Source organism: Notolepis coatsorum (assembly GCF_963971535.1).
Source record: "Notolepis coatsorum genome assembly, chromosome: 19".
Lineage (NCBI taxonomy): Eukaryota > Metazoa > Chordata > Actinopteri > Aulopiformes > Paralepididae > Notolepis > Notolepis coatsorum.
Window position 1 is genome coordinate 79,455,381 of NC_140183.1, and position 19,286 is coordinate 79,474,666.

General features: G+C 47.4%; 1 protein-coding gene across 1 annotated transcript in view; it reads right to left on the reverse strand.

The window, feature by feature from the left end:
* cgna (cingulin a) overlaps positions 1–19,286 on the reverse strand; it is a gene marked incomplete at both ends in the record, with an annotated part of 37,068 nt that overhangs the window by 491 nt on the left and 17,291 nt on the right. Inside the window, 6 exon segments of the mRNA XM_084336724.1 lie at positions 21–157; positions 1,922–2,092; positions 2,890–3,138; positions 11,606–11,827; positions 12,544–12,756; positions 18,066–18,186. Of these exon segments, the coding sequence (XP_084192850.1) occupies positions 21–157; positions 1,922–2,092; positions 2,890–3,138; positions 11,606–11,827; positions 12,544–12,756; positions 18,066–18,186 (1,113 nt within the window).

Below are 19,286 nucleotides of genomic sequence, written 5' to 3' on the forward strand. Positions count from 1 at the left end.
AGGCTCCGCGTCTCCCTGGCCTTGTCGCCGTGGCTGTTCCTGCTCTCCCCAGCTCTCCCTCTAGGTGGCGCAGTCTGTTGGTCAGCAGCTCCTTGTCCAGCTGGTGGTTGTCCCTCTCCTCACAGGCCAGCAGGAGCTCCTTCTTCTGACGGGACGCCTGGTGGAGACACACCATGTTAGACCAGGGGTTCCCAAACTTTTCAGGCCAGGGCCCAGAAAATAAGGCGTCAGAGAGCCGCGGCCCAATGCACATCGTCAGGCTTTTTTTTTTTTTTGCCAGGCGACCGATTTTTTAAGCCAAATATCACTTCAATCCTATTAAGTTAGTTCAAGTTAGTTATTCATTTATATGTGCTATTTATGAGAGGGCTAACTTGTTGCAAAATAATAATGATAATAATAATAGCCTCATTAAAATACTATTGTTGCTTCGGTTGTTTTCAGCGTTTTATGTGCATAATCTGTTATTTAGTTTGAAATGTTCGTTGAAATAAGTAGATTTTTCGTTTTTGTTTATTTATTAAGTTAATATAAAACCATATAGTCACATTTTAGAATACAATAGAATAGAATTTTAGAATACAACTAGAAACACTGTCCTGGCCTGCTTCTAAGTCCAGTGGCCTGACAAAAATAAATAATAATAAAAAATAGAAAATAAAAAATATTTTTTTATTTTTATTTTAAATCATCTCGCGGCCCACCCGTGGCTGCTCGCGGCCCACCATTGGGTCGCGACCCCGACTTTGGGAACCACTGTGTTAGACGACACACACATCCTGAACGGATTATTATTGATCATCATCTTCACTCATGTCATCTTACTGTGAATGATGTGCATGAGCACAGACAAGCAAGCAGTCAGTACAGTGTCCCCCCCCCCTACCCAACCCCCCCCCCCCCCCACCTCCAATGTACAGCCCCACCCCACCTACCCAACCCCCCCCCCCCCCACCTCCAATGTACAGCCCCACCCCACCCCACCTACCCAACCCCCCCCCCCCCCCCCCACCTCCAATGTACAGCCCCACCCCACCTACCCAACCTCCTCCAATGCACAGTTTCTATGTAAAAAATTTATATACACTCTTTTTCTGGATTTTTTTAGTATCACAAACAGTACTGTATTTGTAGATCTGGTATGTCATAATGTATAGATGTTAGGGGTGGGAATCACCAGTTTCATCATGATACGATACGATATCGATTCTTTGGACAACGATACGATATTTGCCGATATCACAAAGTCTCTCACGATACAATACGATACGATTAGATTCAGGTGCCTGCGATCGATATGAGATGATATCATATGCCCATTTAACACAATCAGTAACATTTAGATCAACAAAAAAAGGTAATGAAAATATCATTTGACATTTGTATTTTTGAGCTCTTCCAGACATTTAAAGGAAAATCAATCTATTGTTTTTAATACAAATAGACCTCCTGTTCACTGTAAAGTGCCACGTTTTTTTTTTATTTGAGCTTTAAACTTTAAGCTACATTTTTTGGAACTCAAAACTCACAACCTCCCTCTCCCAAACCGTTCCTACAACAATTTGTTGATGTTGCATGATCATGTATAGGCCTACATTTATTATGTATTATATTGTTTATGTTTAAATAACATTTAAACATCAAACTCCTCTGACCTCATCTGGTCTTTCCAAAGACTCGCGCACACACACACACACACAGAAAGGGAGAATGCTATGCTGTAACATCTACACACACGGAGCTACTGCTGTTGTTCTTGGGCGGATATGAGACTCGCCACAGGATTTTCAAAATAAGAGTATCGATATGAATCGATCTTATTACATCGCATCGATCCGATTCGATTGTTGATAATTACATCGATGTATCGATCTGGATCGATGTATCGTCCCACCCCTAATAGATGTAAACACACACACACCTCCTCCTCCAGTTTCCTCAGGCCGCTCTGGCTCCTCTCCAGTTCAACGTGAGCATCGTTGCCATGGCGCTGGGCCTCCTGCGTGTCCTTGCGCGCCCTGTCCCTCTGCTCCTCCAGCTGAACCCTGAGAGCCTGCGCCTCCTCTCTGGAGCAGGCCGACAGAGACTCGCGCTGGCGAGAGGGAGGAGGGGAGACGAGATTATAACGCCGTCCGTCGGATCTTTATTGAATGATTCATTGGACCACAGTGTATTTATTGTAAGGCGTTTAAGGCTCGTACTCGTAGTATAACAAACACAGTGTCACAGATGCAAATCATTATTTTTTTATATCCAATTTTTCTCCTCCTATTTTCTGTATTTTCCCTCCCATCCCAATTTTAGTCGTTATGCCAATCCCCCCCCCCCCCCCCCCCCCCTCCCCTTCCTGGTCGTTGCGCGCATGTGCCCCCCACTGGTCGGTCTAGGGAGCCCTGAAGTCTATCACATGCTTCCTCCGATACATGTGGAGACAGCCAGCAGCCTCTTTTTACCTGGCAGCGAGGACTCTCATTGGTGAAGTGTAACGCGTGGGAGGTCACACTATACCCTCACCATCTCCCTCCCTCGCTGTGCAGGCGCCCTGACCGACCTGTAGGAGTCGCTGTTTACAACGACCAGATTACCACCCACCGGCTTCCCTCCCGCTGACACTGGCAATTGTGCCAGTATGACGACCGGCCAAGCCGGAGGCACCGCTGACAGCCGGATTCGATACCAGTGTCTCTGCGGTGGTAGACAGACGCTTAGTCCGCTGCGCTACCCGGCCGCCCCCCAGATGCAAATCATTCTGACGTAGAGTGAACTGGTCTCACACAAAGTGCCACACCTGTGAGCCGCCACTAGGGGCAGAGTGAGTGAGTCACATTGCCGGTCTATTATGAGGCGCTTCTCACCTAATAAAGAGGTAAATGAAATCGCAGCTCTCACCTCCTTGTTGAGCTTGTCCAGAGCCCTGTCCTGCAGCCGCCTGGCCTCCTCCAGCTGGTTGTTGGCCTGCGCCAGAGCCTCCTTCTCCTTCTCCCTCTCCTCCAGGCGCTGGCCCAGCTCCCGCTGCTCCTGGCCCAGCCGGGAGGCTCTCCTCTTGGCCTCGTCCAGCTCGGACCTCAGCCCCCTCATCTCGGTGTGGAGGGCCAGCTCTGCCTCGGAGCTCTCTGAGGAGTTGCTCTGCAGCTGGACCTGAGGACACAAGGACGGGGGGGGTGGGGGGGGGGGGGGGGTACGGGGGGGGGTGGGGGTACAGATCAGCTGGAACATACTGTACCTTAGGCTTTGTGGTCACACTGATGGATTTCTCTGCAATGTCAGTGGTGGAAGAGGTACAGTTATTTTACTTATGTAAAAGTGGAAACACCCTGATAAATGAGAACTCTGGAATAAGTATAAGTCTACTACTTAAGTAAAAGTAGAGAAGTATTTGCTATTGAATGTACTTAAGTATCTAAAGTAAAGATATACATTGTACATGACGTTTGTGAATTCCAGTGCTTTGGAACGCTCAATCCTCGATCCATTGACCTCTAAAGGTCAAGTTAAAGTGGTATGTGGTCCAGTTATGCTGCTCTGAGTAAAGGTTGTGTTAAAGTGGTCTGTGGTCCAGTTATGCTGCTCTGATTAAAGGTTATGTTAAAGTAGTATGTGGTCCAGTTATGCTGCTCTGATTAAAGGTTATGTTAAAGTAGTATGTGGTCCAGTTATGCTGCTCTGATTAAAGGTTATGTTAAAGTGGTATGTGGTCCAGTTATGCTGCTCTGATTAAAGGTTATGTTAAAGTAGTATGTGGTCCAGTTATGCTGCTCTGAGTAAAGGTCATGTTAAAGTGGTATGTGGTCCAGTTATGCTGCTCTGAGTAAAGGTTATGTTAAAGTGGTATGTGGTCCAGTTATGCTGCTCTGATTAAAGGTCATGTTAAAGTGGTATGTGGTCCAGTTATGCTGCTCTGATTAAAGGTCATGTTAAACTGGTATGTGGTCCAGTTATATTTCGTATTGCATCGCGTCCCGCTCTGAGCCTTACGAGATACTCCTATCTCCTGTGATACCTAATGTATCTCCCACGAACAAAAACACATGCACCCCACCTGTATGGGGCCCCGCCCCTTATGGTGGCACCGCCCATATAACCATGACCCTGGTCATGAAACACCCTTCCTCTATTTTCGTCCCAGCGTATTGGATGCGTGCACCATACGAGCTAGCGGAATGAAAAGATTAAGGAAGATTAATAATGTTGGAAGCTTACCGGAGGTTGCTGGCCCCTGGCATCTTCAACGCATGTTTTCGGCGACACGACGGGCCTGTGATGTTCCTCGTTTGATGACTGCACATCGAGGTTCAGCTGTACAAGGCTGGCTGTCGGGCCAGCTTGTACTCAGGTAGGCCCTGTGTCTTCAGGCATGGGTATTAGTGTTAGTAATGCTGGTTTGTGTTGTTAACACAACCTTGTTGTGTGTTGGCGCCAGGGGCAAGATGGTTTGGTGAACGTTCTCTGCAGGGAACGGTTTCCAAGCTGTCTTGGGCGTGCTGCTAAAACATCTAAAGCTATGCTAACATGCTATCGCTACTGCCGCATGCTATCACTACTGCTAATTGCTATGCTGTTTTAATGTCTCCGCCGTGAGATGTTGTCACTCTCCCGCCTCTTGCCCGGTTCATCAATGAAGGTCAGTCGGTAGCTGTTGTGGGGTTTTGAGTTCCATTTACCTTTTTCGGGTAAATGGGTTGACAACGGGGTAGGTCGTGGCTAGGTTCTAGCCAGGTATTACCTTGTGTTCCGGCGGGGTTTGTTGAACGGTGTTCCCATCTGGGTTGGCGTCGGGTAGTGGGGCTATGGGTCCAGCCGACATGGTAAACATGTTGTGTGTCTGTGCACAGGCAATTGTTGTCTTGGGTTCCACATTGCCTGGCGTTAGGCTGCAGTAGTATAAGGGCAGGGCCGCTTGGGAGAAATGTGAGGCCCTGTGCGTTTTTAGACGCGAGGCCCCCCATCTCCTGGGGCGGCCCTGTGTAGGGGGCTATTGTTTCATTTTGTCACTCTGCTATGAGAAGGTCTGTCTTGCTACAGCTTTCTCTCCTCTCAAACCATTCATACTGACGGTCAATCGGTATACTGGGGGAGTAGTGCGGGGGGGGGGCTTTGTTTACCTTTTTTGGTAAATGGGCTAAACTAGGGCTGGTGTTCTGTTGTGAATATTTTGAATGAAGACGGGTCTGGTCCGTCTCCCCTTAAACTTTGTGTGTATGGGTTTGCTCATTCTACAGTTTTTGTGGTTTAGCTCTTTTATTCATTTAACCTTTTCATGGTCCACACCACAGTGGAGGGTGCTGTTTGCAATCACCACTGGTGCTCCATGTTAACGTCAGTCCTTTGTTTTTGATATATTGAAACAATGCCCCGCCCGGCCGACACCATGGGTCGGCCTGGCGAGTGGCTGGTGGGCTGTTAAGGCTTGTACCGCCACGGTATGGAATTGGCAACGATTAGAACTGTGTTCGAATTGGTGTTTTTTCTATAAAAAAAAATGGTGTCTGGTGGAGGGGCCTTGGGGCCAGCCGACGTCGACACATCGCGCGAGGTTGTTGACGTTATTAGCTTTGACCCAGCCGCAAGCTATAACCGCTCAGGGTTCCCCTCTCCGCAGGGGATTTTGGTCTTCTGCTGGAGCGCGGGCGGTATTGTCCTAGGCCCTACACCGCCTCACACCACGCAGCCAGAAGAAGAGAGAGCACGGCCTCGTCAGCGGCGATGACGGGGCCCTCGACAGGCGGCCATGTTTCCCCCGCCAGTGGTGCCCTGGTTGGAGAATCGACAGGGTATCGCGAGGCCGACAGTCTTGGCGGCCGAGGGATCGGCCATTTTGGGTGATTTCGGTGTTGGTAAACCACTCCGTCGTCATTTTGCCGCGAGCAGCCCGCTCCCCGCTCAGTCCGTTTTCTGTTACCCTCAGAAGCGGGGCTCTGGGTGTGTTCCTTTGGCTGCGGGCCGCGAACCTTCTTGAAGCGTATGCGGCCCCATTCTTCGCTTCTCATGGAGACAGGGGCTGACACCCAGTTGATGGCTGAGCCTGGGTCTGTCCGTGAGAATGTTGTGCTGTCAAGCGGCTCCCACACCTTGAACTGTGTTGGTTGAGCCTGGTGTTACGTCTGTCAACTTAAGTGTTGTCAGCAGGGGGGCTCGAAACCTTTTGAGGCACACAGTGCGGGCTTCCCCGGCCTCGCCTTCGCCAGGCCAGGTATCATGTTGGTGCTCCCACTCCTGGAATATTGGCAAGTGGTCGCAGCTCACATGGTTTGGGGTGGTAGTGATATCACTGCAGGGCTACGGTGTGTAGGAACCCATGGGGGCCTTACACCTTGCATGTCCGGCTGCAGAACAACTCCTTCAGCATGTTCTGGAGGGGTGTTCAGTGGGGGGGCTTTTTTGATCGGAAGCCCCCCGTATCAGACAGGCCCTTTTCTGTCGGGGTTCCCCCTTGGGTGCGATTGCCTCGTGGGTGGTGTCAGGGTCAGGTGTTCCGACACGGAACGCGCTCCTCGCACGATTCCAGGGTTGTCTTCGCACAGCGGGGGGGACCGGGCCAACTATCTACAGTTCCTGGCGGACCTGCGCCACGTGACGGCGGGTGCGTTGGGAGTGTCGTCACATATGACTACGGCGGTACCATATGTCGAGGTAGATGGAGAGAATGGTGAGGCGGGGACTTGTGTTTACACAACCCCACCCGTTTTCAGGTTTGGTACAGACCCTGTTGTCGGGGTCTCCAGCAGGGACAGCTCTGGTCGACGAGATCCAATCTCTGTGGACGAAGCAAGCCATCGTCGTGGCGTTCTCCTCCCGGTGTTCTCTGCCCGAGAAGTCGGGAGGGAGGGGTGTAAGACCCAGGCTGGACCTGTCCCATGGGAAGGTTCAGCATTTTTTGGATCGTCTCCTACCTGTTGAACACTGTCAGGTGGGGGTCTGGTTCTCCTCCATAGACCTGTAGGATGCGTATGCGCATCCCCGATCTTCCATCCTAGGGCTTACCTACGCTTCCTTTGCAGGGTTAGCGTATGAGTACCAGAGGCTGCCGTTCGGTTTTCTCTGGCTCCCCGCATCTTCACCAAGTGCGTGGAGGCCGCACTGGGGCCTCTGCGTCATCCGGGGTTACGGAGTGTTCTGCCCTGATGACGTTCTGGTCCTTCGCGGTCAAGGTGGATCGTCAGGTCTCGTACCAGGCAGGTCTCTACCAGCCTGGGGTTGCTGTAGACTGGATGTAGAGTATTCCTCTTCCCAGTCAACGGTTGGAGGGCTATGGGCATCCATCTCAGAGCGTGTTGTCAACACGCTCGGGAGGTTCCGTCCTAGGACGGTTACGGCGCTGTCTCACGTCGCGTTTTCACCGACGCCTCCCTCGCTGGTGATGCGTCGGGCCAACGCAGTAGGGGGCAGCTGGCAAACCATGCTGCCCGGTCTGCGCTACGTTCAATGTGTTGGTGTTGAAAGCGGTCCTTCTGGTCCACAAATGGTGTTGATCAGGACGGACGATACGACGTCAGTGTCGTGTATCGACAGACAGGGAGGAGTACGCTCCCCCTGTCTGCACCAGGCGGCGGGCGGCTGGCTATGGGCGTCCTCCATCTGCGCGGCCTAAGGGCTCCCCACATCCCCGGCAGGGAGAATGTGGGTGCAGGTGTACTGTCGCGGGGCGGCCCTCATCCTGACGGGTGAGGATTGCGTCTGGACATGGCCAGGCAGGTCTGGGACCGATGCCGTGCCGCCAGGGATTCTTCCCCATACATCTGTTAGGTCAGTTGTTGGGACGGGTACGTTGAGGGGCGCAGGTTCTTGATCCTGATGGTGTTACCATCTGGAATGCGCATGCTCCCTCCACTGTCGCGCTTACGCGGGCAGATGACGTATGTTCCAAGTGTGGTGTAAGGCGGGGGGCCAGGACTCAGTCTCCTGCCCCCTGGTTGCTGTCCTTAGTTACCTCCAGTCTCTCCTTGATAGACTGTCGGCTTCGACGGTGAGGGTATATGCAGCAGCTATATCCTCCTATCATGAGGGGTTTGAGGGGATGTCTTGTTCAGCCACCCTCTTGTGAAGCGTTTCCTGCTTGGCGCTCGACGCGTTAAGCCGGTGCAACGCTCCTTGGCTCCGACTTGGGATCTTCAATTGGTCCTCGGTCGGTTGTCCTTGGCCCCGTTTGAGCCGCTCGAGCGGGCGCCGTTGGGACAGCTGTCCTTCAGGACCGCGTTCCTTCTGGCTGTCACTTCCGCTAAACGCGTAGGTGAGCTCTGTGCTCTCTCGGTACATCCAGAGTGCCTGTCTTTTCGGACCGATTGCGGTGTCACTCTGCGACCTAATCCTGCTTTCGTGCCTAAGAATATCCGGAGTTCCTTCCGCTCCCGGGATATTGTGGTTCAGGCGTTTCGTCCTCCTCCTCACACTGGTGAGTTAGATGCGGGCCTTCACCTGTCATGTCCAGTCCGTGCTTGGGGATTTACCTCAGCCGTACTCAGGATTTCAGGGTTACCGACCAGCTTTTTGTCTGTTACGGTGGGGCTCGTGCTGGTAAGGCACTGTCGGAGCAGCGCCTGTCCCATTGGTTGTGCGAGGGTGTTACCCTCTGCTACACGCTGGCTGGGCAGGATCCCCCTGGGGGCGTCAGGGCGCACTCCACTCGTGGGGTGGCTGCCTCTGCCGCTCTCCTGGGTGGGGCCTCGGTGGAGGCCATCTGTGCTGCAGCTTCATGGTCCTCCCCGGGCTCCTTTGTAAGGTTTTTCCTCATGGACATGACCGGGGGTTCTGTCTCCCAGGCGGTTCTGGGGTCTGTGGCCTTTCCTGCTTCCCGTCCTTTGGTCGGGTAGCAGGAGTGTATGGGTATGGGCCGCAGTGTGTTGAGTCACACGTGGTTCCGCCTGTACGGTGTGTTCAAGGGGTTCTGGCTCCCTCTTGTTCGCATTCAGGTGGAGTTGACTGCGCCCCCCTTCGTTAGGAAGGATGGGGTGACAGGGCTCCCCGCACCCCTTGATGTGGGCTTACGGGTCCTCAGGGGGTACATCTGTCGGGTCTCGCGCCCGCTCTTCCCCATTATCTCGTAAGGCTCAGAGCGGGACGCGATGCAATACGAAATATAACGATAGGTTATGTAGATAACCTAGTTATATTAGTATTGGCTAAGCGTCCCGCTCTGCGCGCCCTGAGTTCCCTCTTGAGGGATCTTTTCCTGGGACGGGTTTTGGCGAGGAAGGGTGTTTCATGACCAGGGTCATGGTTATATGGGCGGTGCCACCATAAGGGGCGGGGCCCCATACAGGTGGGGTGCATGTGTTTTTGTTCGTGGGAGATACATTAGGTATCACAGGAGATAGGAGTATCTCGTAAGGCTCAGAGCGGGACGCTTAGCCAATACTAATATAACTAGGTTATCTACATAACCTATCGTTATGCTGCTCTGATTAAAGGTGATGTTAAAGTAGTATGTGGTCCAGTCATGCTGCTCTGATTAAAGGTTATGTTAAAGTGGTATGTGGTCCAGTTATGCTGCTCTGATTAAAGGTGATGTTAAAGTAGTATGTGGTCCAGTCATGCTGCTCTGATTAAAGGTTATGTTAAAGTGGTATGTGGTCCAGTTATGCTGCTCTGATTAAAGGTTATGTTAAAGTGGTATGTGGTCCAGTTATGCTGCTCTGATTAAATGTGATGTTAAAGTAGTATGTGGTCCAGTTATGCTGCTCTGATTAAAGGTGATGTTAAAGTAGTATGTGGTCCAGTCATGCTGCTCTGATTAAAGGTTATGTTAAAGTGGTATGTGGTCCAGTTATGCTGCTCTGATTAAATGTGATGTTAAAGTAGTATGTGGTCCAGTTATGCTGCTCTGATTAAAGGTGATGTTAAAGTAGTATGTGGTCCAGTCATGCTGCTCTGATTAAAGGTTATGTTAAAGTGGTATGTGGTCCAGTTATGCTGCTCTGATTAAAGGTGATGTTAAAGTAGTATGTGGTCCAGTCATGCTGCTCTGATTAAAGGTTATGTTAAAGTGGTATGTGGTCCAGTCATGCTGCTCTGATTAAATGTTATGTTAAAGTGGTATGTGGTCCAGTTATGCTGCTCTGATTAAAGGTTGTGTTAAAGTGGTATGTGGTCCAGTCATGCTGCTCTGAGTAAAGGTCATGTTAAAGTGGTATGTGGTCCAGTTATGCTGCTCTGATTAAAGGTTGTGTTAAAGTGGTATGTGGTCCAGTTATGCTGCTCTGAGTAAAGGTCATGTTAAAGTGGTATGTGGTCCAGTTATGCTGCTCTGATTAAAGGTGATGTTAAAGTAGTATGTGGTCCAGTTATGCTGCTCTGATTAAAGGTTATGTTAAAGTGGTATGTGGTCCAGTTATGCTGCTCTGATTAAAGGTTATGTTAAAGTAGTATGTGGTCCAGTTATGCTGCTCTGATTAAAGGTCATGTTAAAGTGGTATGTGGTCCAGTCATGCTGCTCTGATTAAAGGTTATGTTAAAGTGGTATGTGGTCCAGTTATGCTGCTCTGATTAAAGGTTATGTTAAAGTAGTATGTGGTCCAGTCATGCTGCTCTGATTAAAGGTTATGTTAAAGTGGTATGTGGTCCAGTCATGCTGCTCTGATTAAAGGTTATGTTAAAGTGGTATGTGGTCCAGTTATGCTGCTCTGATTAAAGGTTGTGTTAAAGTGGTATGTGGTCCAGTCATGCTGCTCTGAGTAAAGGTCATGTTAAAGTGGTATGTGGTCCAGTTATGCTGCTCTGATTAAAGGTTGTGTTAAAGTGGTATGTGGTCCAGTTATGCTGCTCTGAGTAAAGGTCATGTTAAAGTGGTATGTGGTCCAGTTATGCTGCTCTGATTAAAGGTGATGTTAAAGTAGTATGTGGTCCAGTTATGCTGCTCTGATTAAAGGTTATGTTAAAGTGGTATGTGGTCCAGTTATGCTGCTCTGATTAAAGGTTATGTTAAAGTAGTATGTGGTCCAGTCATGCTGCTCTGATTAAAGGTCATGTTAAAGTGGTATGTGGTCCAGTTATGCTGCTCTGATTACGTCCTCTTGAAGTTGCCAGGCTTCAAATGTGAAAGTACATAATATTCAGTGTTTTCTATACAAAATCCTTTTCTTCAAAATAACTAGTAACTGATGCATTCAAATACAGTGTAGTAAAAAGTACAATATTTCCTTTGAAATGTAGTGGAGTAAAAGTGTAAAATTCCCTAAAATGTTTATGTACAAGTACAAGTAGCTCATAGTTGTACTTAAGTACAGTACTTGAGTATAAATAATTATTCACTGGTTGTGTGAAAAGTGTTTTTGACTCTAACACATAGGTGTGTGTGTGTGTGTGTGTGTGTGCTAAATTACAAAATTGTGTGTGTGTGTGTGTGTGTGTGTGTGTGTGTGTGTGTGTGTGTGTGTGTGTGTGTGTGTGTGTGTGTGTGTGTGTGCAAATGACTAAATTGTGTGTGTGTGTGTGCTAAATGACTAAATTGTGTGTGTGTGTGTGCTAAATGACTAAATTGTGTGTGTGTGTGTGTGTGTGTGTGTGTGTGTGTGTGTGTGCTAAATGACTAAATTGTGTGTGTGCTAAATTACTAAAGTGTGTGTGTGTCTGTGCTAAAAGAAACGATTGTGTGTGTGCACCGTACCCTCACCTCTAGGCGTGAGAGTTTCTCCCGGAGGCGGGTGGTAACCTCCCCCTGCTCCAGCTGGGCGTCTCGGAGCGCGTCCACCTCTGTCTGACTTCTGCTCAGACGCGTCTTACTGCTCTCCAAATCCTCCTCGGCCAATGAGAGCTCGTCTTTGAGACGGGCCACCTCCCCGTGCGCCGAGCTGAGCTTCCCCTCCAGCTCTGACATCACTGCTGGGTCTGGGAGCTGCAGACAGGAACACAGAATAGAGATATGATGAATGAATGAATGAATGAATGAATGAATGATCGAATGAATGAATGAATGATCGAATGAATGAATGAATGAATGAATGATCGAATGAATGAATGAATGAATGAATGAATGATCGAATGAATGAATGATCGAATGAATGAATGAATGAATGGATGAATGAATGAGTGAGTGAGTGAGTAAGTAAACAGAGAGAGGAACAGAACACAAAACAATTTAAATTGTGCATTTATGTAGCAGCTTTTATCCAAAGCGCTTTACAACTTGTGCCTCACATTCACCTATTCACTCACACAGACGGCGGAGGCGACCATGCAAGGTGCCAACCTGCTCATCGGGAGCAATTAAGGATTAAGTGTCTTGCTCAAGGACACTTTGATGCGCTCCCCGGCGTAGAGCGGGAATCGAACCACGAACCTTCCAATTACCAGACGACCGCTCGACCTCCTGAGCCACTATCGCCCCGCAACCAATAGTGTTTGTTTTGACCTGCTTTGAGTACCAGCTGGGTGGGGGTATACCTCATCTGACAATACAATGATTAGAGGCTATATGAAAGTACGTTTGTAACAACTTATCCGGCTACGCTGTAAACTCCACCCACCTGGTACTCAAGAGATGTTAAAACAAGTGACTTTAGGCACTTCTAATGCACACGCTGCCCAGTGTAAAGACTACCGTACACTGACCTGTTTGTGTTTGTCCTGTGCCTTGTTCAGGTCCTCTTTGGCTCTCTGTAATTGGCCCTTTAGCCTGTCGATCTCATACTTGATCTCCGCCTCCTGCTCCTGGTGGCCCTTCTTTAAGGAGATGACCTCCATGACCTTCTTATCAAACTCTGTCCGCTGCTTCTGCAGGTCAGACTGGGCCTTCTGCAGGTCGCTACGGTGACTCTGGAGCTCCTGAGGAGAACAATACGTTACCTGACAGTCAGGCTTTTAAAAGGCCCACACGCTTTTAAAACTAATTCTCCAGTTGATTGACTGAGCTCTTGATACAATGAATAACACAAGACAGCAGGTAAATACGAGCTGTCAATTGAACCCTAGTCCATGTATTTGCAATTGTGAAGTTGTGAAGAAATCTAAATCACTTAGTGTGTGAATGTAATATATCACAAAAAACGACTCAACCTCTACAGCAGTGGTCGGCAATAGGCAGGCCGAAATTGGCCCGCCAGCAATAATATCTGGCCAGTCAGATTATTTAGATTTTTATCTATCAGACAGACTATAGGCTATACTTTTTTTTAATATTTTTTTTGTTGCAGTCAGACCACTGAACTTAGAAGCAGGCCAGGCCAGTGTTTCTAGTTGCGGTGGCGCGATAGTTAGATAACCTAAGATCACTGTGACAGAGAGTAATGCAGTCTAAACAGTCATAAATATTTTATTCAACTTCAGCCCTGATCATAACCATTTTTATTTTTAGATTTTTTTGTAATGAAATGAAATACTCCCACTTTTCTGAAAAGAGTTGTTGTTAAATCTGACATTACAAAAAATACATCAAAATCTGTGTTGTTGCTAATCATTGACACATGCCTAGCCTGTAATAATCCCCCCAGAAAAATGTACTTTGCATTTGATATATTGAAAATATCTTACTTTTTGTGTGTTTATTTTAACAATAATTTGTGATGCCATCACACAAACTGGCATTTAAAGGGTTACAATTAGAAAATGTATTGAATATATATATATATTTTTTTTTGTGATGCCCATCACAAACACTGGAATTTAAATGGTAAAAATAAAGAAATTCCTGCACCAGAATGCAGGAAATTAAGTCTTTGTAACAAAATAATTCCTAGTGGGGGACCCCCACTCAGAATGTGGCCTGACTGGGGCTATATTTCACACTATATTTCCCAGCCTGAATTATTTCCCCAGTCCGGCCCTGCTTATGTGAGTTGTCAATGGACAACAACATGCTGTGTGTGTGTGTGTGTGTGTGTGTGTGTGTGTGTGTGTGTGTGTGTGTGTGTGTGTGTGTGTGTGTGTGTGTGTGATTGATTGATTGAAAACTTTATTAACAGATTGCAGAATGGGTACAGTACAATTTAGCTCAATATATACAATTGTTAAGGGGATGCAGACCAGAGAAAGACTTTCATCTTGTTTACATCAGGGTCCCCCATTTTCAATTCATATATGACATACACGACATACAGATAGACAGTACTGCTACATCTATACATTTATGACATACCAGATTTGCAAATACAGTACTGTTTGTGATACAAAAAAAGTCCAGAAAAGAGAGTATATACATTTGACGTAGAAACTGTACATTGGAGGAGGTTGGGTAGGTGGGGGGGGGACTGTACATTGGAGGTGGTTGGGTGGGTGGGGTGGGGGGGAGGGGTTGGGTAGGAGGGGTGGGTGGGTGGGACACACACACTGTACAACTGTACAAGCAAAACTGTACATTGGAATATTGACAAAACCATACATGGTAATTTACTGTACATTGGAGGGGGTTGGGTTAGGACATTTACAGGGTCCAGTTTCGAATTGCAGCCTCCTGTAGGTGTTCTTTGAGAGTGGTTTTGAAAGTGGGTAGTGATTCACATTCCTTTACAGGGGTGAGGTGGGTTCTAGGAGTAAGGTCAAGCAGTAGTCTGACCAGTTTGTTTTGAGATGTTTGTAATTTTGTTTTTAGCGCCTTTGAGGTGCTTTGGTACCATGAGGTGCAAGCATAGTCGTAGTACCCCTGAATGAGTGCTCCTGCCAGAGTCTTCAGGGTATTCTTGTTTATCAGAGAGGAGATCTGGTACAAGAATCGAGTTCGTTGGTTGACTTTTTTTATTACATTGGATGCCATTTTGTCACAGGAACGATTTGCCTCTAGGATGGAACCCAGGTAAGTAGTTTCATCTTTCCTTGTGACAATATTGTCACCCACTGTAACTGAGAAGCCGTCGGTCTTGTTGAGTTTGTTATTTGAACCGAAGAGAATGGACTCTGTTTTGCCCATGTGTAATGATAGTTTGTTATCAGCGAGCCATATGCAGATTTTGCCTAGTTCCGAGCTGAGGGTTTTTTCAACCTGTAACTTGTTCTTGTCAGAGACCAGCAGGGCTGAGTCGTCCGCAAACAGGAACAAGTTGCAGTCACAAGCTGATGACATGTCATTTGCATAAATTAGGAACAGTAGCGGTCCTAGTATGCTTCCTTGTGGAACACCACAGCTCACTGTGAGGGGGGGGATAGGGTACCGTTTACCTCCACCATCTGTTCTCTCCCCTCCAGGTAGGATTGCATCCAGCTCACTGATAGACTATCAAAACCAATTGCTTTTAGCTTGTCAATCAGAATGGTGTGATTGACAGTGTCGAAGGCCCTTTTTAGGTCCAGCATGACCATGCAGCAGTATTTACCCGCGTCCACCTCTTGTTTGATGTGGTCGTTTAAATAGAGAAGGCATGTGTCAGTGGAGTGGGATGTTCTGAAGCCAGATTGGAATTCGTAGATTAGATTTTTTTCCACAAGGTACTTTTCGACCTGTTCGTATAAACATTTTTCCATGACTTTCGAGATGGAGGTAAGGATAGAAACTGGGCGGTAGTTGCCTGGGTCTAATTTGCTGCCCTTTTTGTGAAGGGGTGTTACTCTCGCAATTTTGAAGTCCTTGGGGACGTGTCCCTGTTTTATGGAGAGGTTTATTATGTGTGTGATGACTGGGGTGATGGCGGCTGCTGAGGAATTTGGAGGGGATGTTGTCATGGCCAGTGGCCTTGTTCGGTTGGAGGGCGCTCAGTTTTTTGAGTACCTCATCTGTTGTTACCATTTCCAGTTTGAAGTCGTCTTTGTGGACCCCTAGGTTCTTGTAGTATGCTACTATGCGTTCTACCCCATAATGCCCTGAGTGGGAGGGTAGTTTGTTTACCAGTGTTGTGGCTATGTTTGTGAAGAAACTGTTTAAGTAATTGGCTACATCCAGCTTGTCTGTGATGAGTGTGTTGTCCGTCTTTATGTTTATGTTTGAGAATCTGGTTTTAAGTTTTTTACTGCAGCCTAGTTGATTATTGAGTAATTTCCAAAGTTCACATGGTTTGTTTTTGTTTTCCTCAGTTTTGTTGTCATTTCTTAGTCTGTTTCTTTCCAGTTTGAGTTCAGTCATGTGGGCTTGGAGTTCACTGCTCGTGCTTTTGGTAAGCTTTGTGTCATAATCACAGCACGGGCCTACTTCACTCCCCCTCCTTTTCCCCTCACGTCCTCCACACGCTCCTCTTCATCCCCCTCTCCATCCACTGCGCACTCCTCCTCATCCTCTCTTTCTCCAGTCACCCCTTCCTTCACCCTCATACGCCCAGCTGTATTCCATCCCCCTAATTCACACGCGGTCAAGCACCCCACTCTCCACAGCTGCACTCAATCCTTCCCTGATGGAGGGACTATTTCTACACTTCGACGCTGACCAGAAGCTGTCGTGGTATTAATTACCACTGCCCAGGTACGACGTCTCTGCCAAAAGCTCTGCTGCTAGATACCCACCTACCCACCGTGTATTTGCTTGCTCTAACCCGTTTCTCTCCTGTGCCCCAAAGGACCGCCGTCCCTGCCTGGACGTCACCTGTTCCCGAAGAGGAACACTTGTTCTCCCGCTGCAACCCAGCAGCTCCCAAGACAAGCACCAGGACTGCTTGCTCGCTCACTGCAGCCACAAGACAGAACATAACCCCGTTCTATTTCCCCCCAATTCCTGTGTTGCTCAATTGACATTAAACACCCTTGAAACCGCTCCTATCTCTTCTCGTGTATTCAGCAATTGGGCTGTGCTCCAGACCGCAGTTCTCACACTTTGACTGACTTTTACGAAACTCAGAGCATTTTTTGTCTCTGGTTTTCATAGTGGTCAGTATTTCAGTGTGCATCCACGGCTCAGCGCGATTTTTTACCCTGGTGATTCTTAGGGGGACCATGTTGTTTAGTATTGTTGAAAATTTGGTTTTGAAACCAAGCCATGTTTCTTCAACCAGTGTACCATTGAGCTCATCTGACCAGTCCAGGCTCTCCAGTTCAAGGTTAAAGGCCTTGCTAGAGTAGGTTTTGAGGTCTCTAGATGTGACTATTTTGTGACAGCCAGCCTTTTGTTTTAGCTTTTTGCGGGTACAGAATATCATATAATGATCACTTAACCCGCATGCTATAACCCCTTTATTGGAGATCTTGGACTTGTCAGAGGTCAGGATGAGGTCAATGGTAGTCTGAGTTGACTCACATACACGTGTGGGTTGGGTGATTAGCTGGCTGAGGCCGTGCAGATCACAAAACATATTGAAGGATTTGAAGACGGGTGTGTGTGTGTGTGTGTGTGTGTGTGTGTGTGTGTGTGTGTGTGTGTGTGTGTGTGTGTGTGTGTGTGTGTGTGTGTGTGTGTGAGAGTGTGAGAGTGTGAGAGTGTGAGAGTGTGAGAGTGTGAGAGAGAATGAAGGACAATTGCTTGCTGTGTGAGAGAGAGAGAGAATTAAGTACATTTTCTGAAATACAGTTGTTCTTAATTTTCTCACTTGCTATGTGAGAATGTTAGTTATTATGTTCCCAATGCCCCTTGCATTGTATGCGTTGTGTGGAAGAGTTTGCTAGTTCTAGTGCTACCCCTTTGTACATTGTGGCTGTGTCTGACAAAAGTTAACAATAAATAATGGTATTAGGAATACATTTGCGTGAACTGTGCATAGCTGAATAGGCTGTATTTTAACGTCGGCCATATGGAGAGCCAGCTACGTTCTCAGGTGGTACTTGGTGTAAAAAGTTTGAGAACCACTGGGCTAGGCTATATATTTAAGCTATAATGTCCAAACAGAGAAACTACCACCACCTAAAGAATGGTTATTATGCTTTGTTTCATCCATGTTGAGACTGAGAGTGAATAACAGGTAGGCCATAGGCAGCGAGGTGCAATGTAGCGCTTGCTCAACATGAATAAAGTCGATGGACAGCGCCTGGTGCTGAAATGGCAAACAAGCAGTGTGGTATGGTATGAAATTAAAACACCAGTTCAGTAAGTCATTCAAACTTTATCTTCACTTATACATGACTGTGACAGCACCACACATGTGAACAGTAACAATGCAATTAAACTGACTGTGTAGTGCACCTTGTTGAGCATGTGTGTGTGTGTGTGTGTGTGTGTGTGTGTGTGTGTGTGTGTGTGTGTGTGTGTGTGTGTGTGTGTGTGTGTGTGTGTGTGTGTGTGTAGTAACCTTGTTGAGTGTGTGTGTGTGGACAGGGTCTGGTATCTGTTGTTTCATTGTGTTCACTCGCTCCTGCAGCTCCTTCAGCTCCTCCTCAAACTCCTCCTTCTCCAGACGAGACTGCAGCAGCCTGAAACACGTTGACAGCCGCTGTTGCTATGAGCTCAAACATTTACATCATTACTTCACTGACCAAACGTAGAAGATGAGTTTAGTATATTCACAACATGTACAGTTCATCTCCTTTGATAACGCAAAGAGTAGACATTGTTTCATCACATCTCTTCAATCGGGAGAAACGGCACTCGTTTTTTCACGCGACTTCTGAAGTTGGAATGTGAACATCCGATCTCACCGGGCCAGATGCACGTTGTGTCCACGTTTAACAGTTCAATGAGAGCTTTGTGGTCAGACCACAGCTCCAGTTGCATTATGCCGTGCAAACAAACTGGCAGGAAGCGACATTCAACTGGCAGAGATCAACATTCCTGGCCACCTGGCAAGACAGTTGAATACCAGAAGGGTTTTTATCAGTGGCCAAGGTTTTGTGCCGTTATTAGCGCTGCACAATTAATCGTATATAAATCGCCATTGCGATTTTGGCCATCACAATGAATCCAATGGGATCGTCTGCGATATTGACGCATTCCATTTAGAACGTCTGCACTTCTATATCAAACCAGTGCCTCTCGTTCCTCGGCTACATTGACTGAGCGATCACAGGTGTGAGCACTGCCGTCCGGTTCACGTCGGTGGCCTCAAACAAAGCTAGAGGAGGAATTAAAAGAGCTCTCCTCTGGCTTCAAATGAAAACGTCCGCTTTTGAAAAGAGCATCACCTATCATTTGGAATAATTCTTTGTGCAATGGAGGTGTTAAGAGCGTGGTCAACACCGACCGACTCCTGCACCACAGAGGTATGATATTAAATATAATTCCATAATTGCTTCTCACATTCCTATATAAAATATACAAGAGGCGGAATATGGACTGAAAGAATATCCAGTAAACATTTGCGGTTAAATAGCGCTCTAACTCCATCATTACTTGTGCTAAGGACAAGCTGTATCAACAAGACCCAATCTACTACTAGAGGAAGATGACAATTGATCAGATCTCTATAAAATCTCAATTAAAAAATGTTTTAATGTTGGCAGGCTTGTAATTCCATTCATCGTGATCACAATATCAACCAGAATAATTGTAATAATTATAATAATTTTTGTCATAT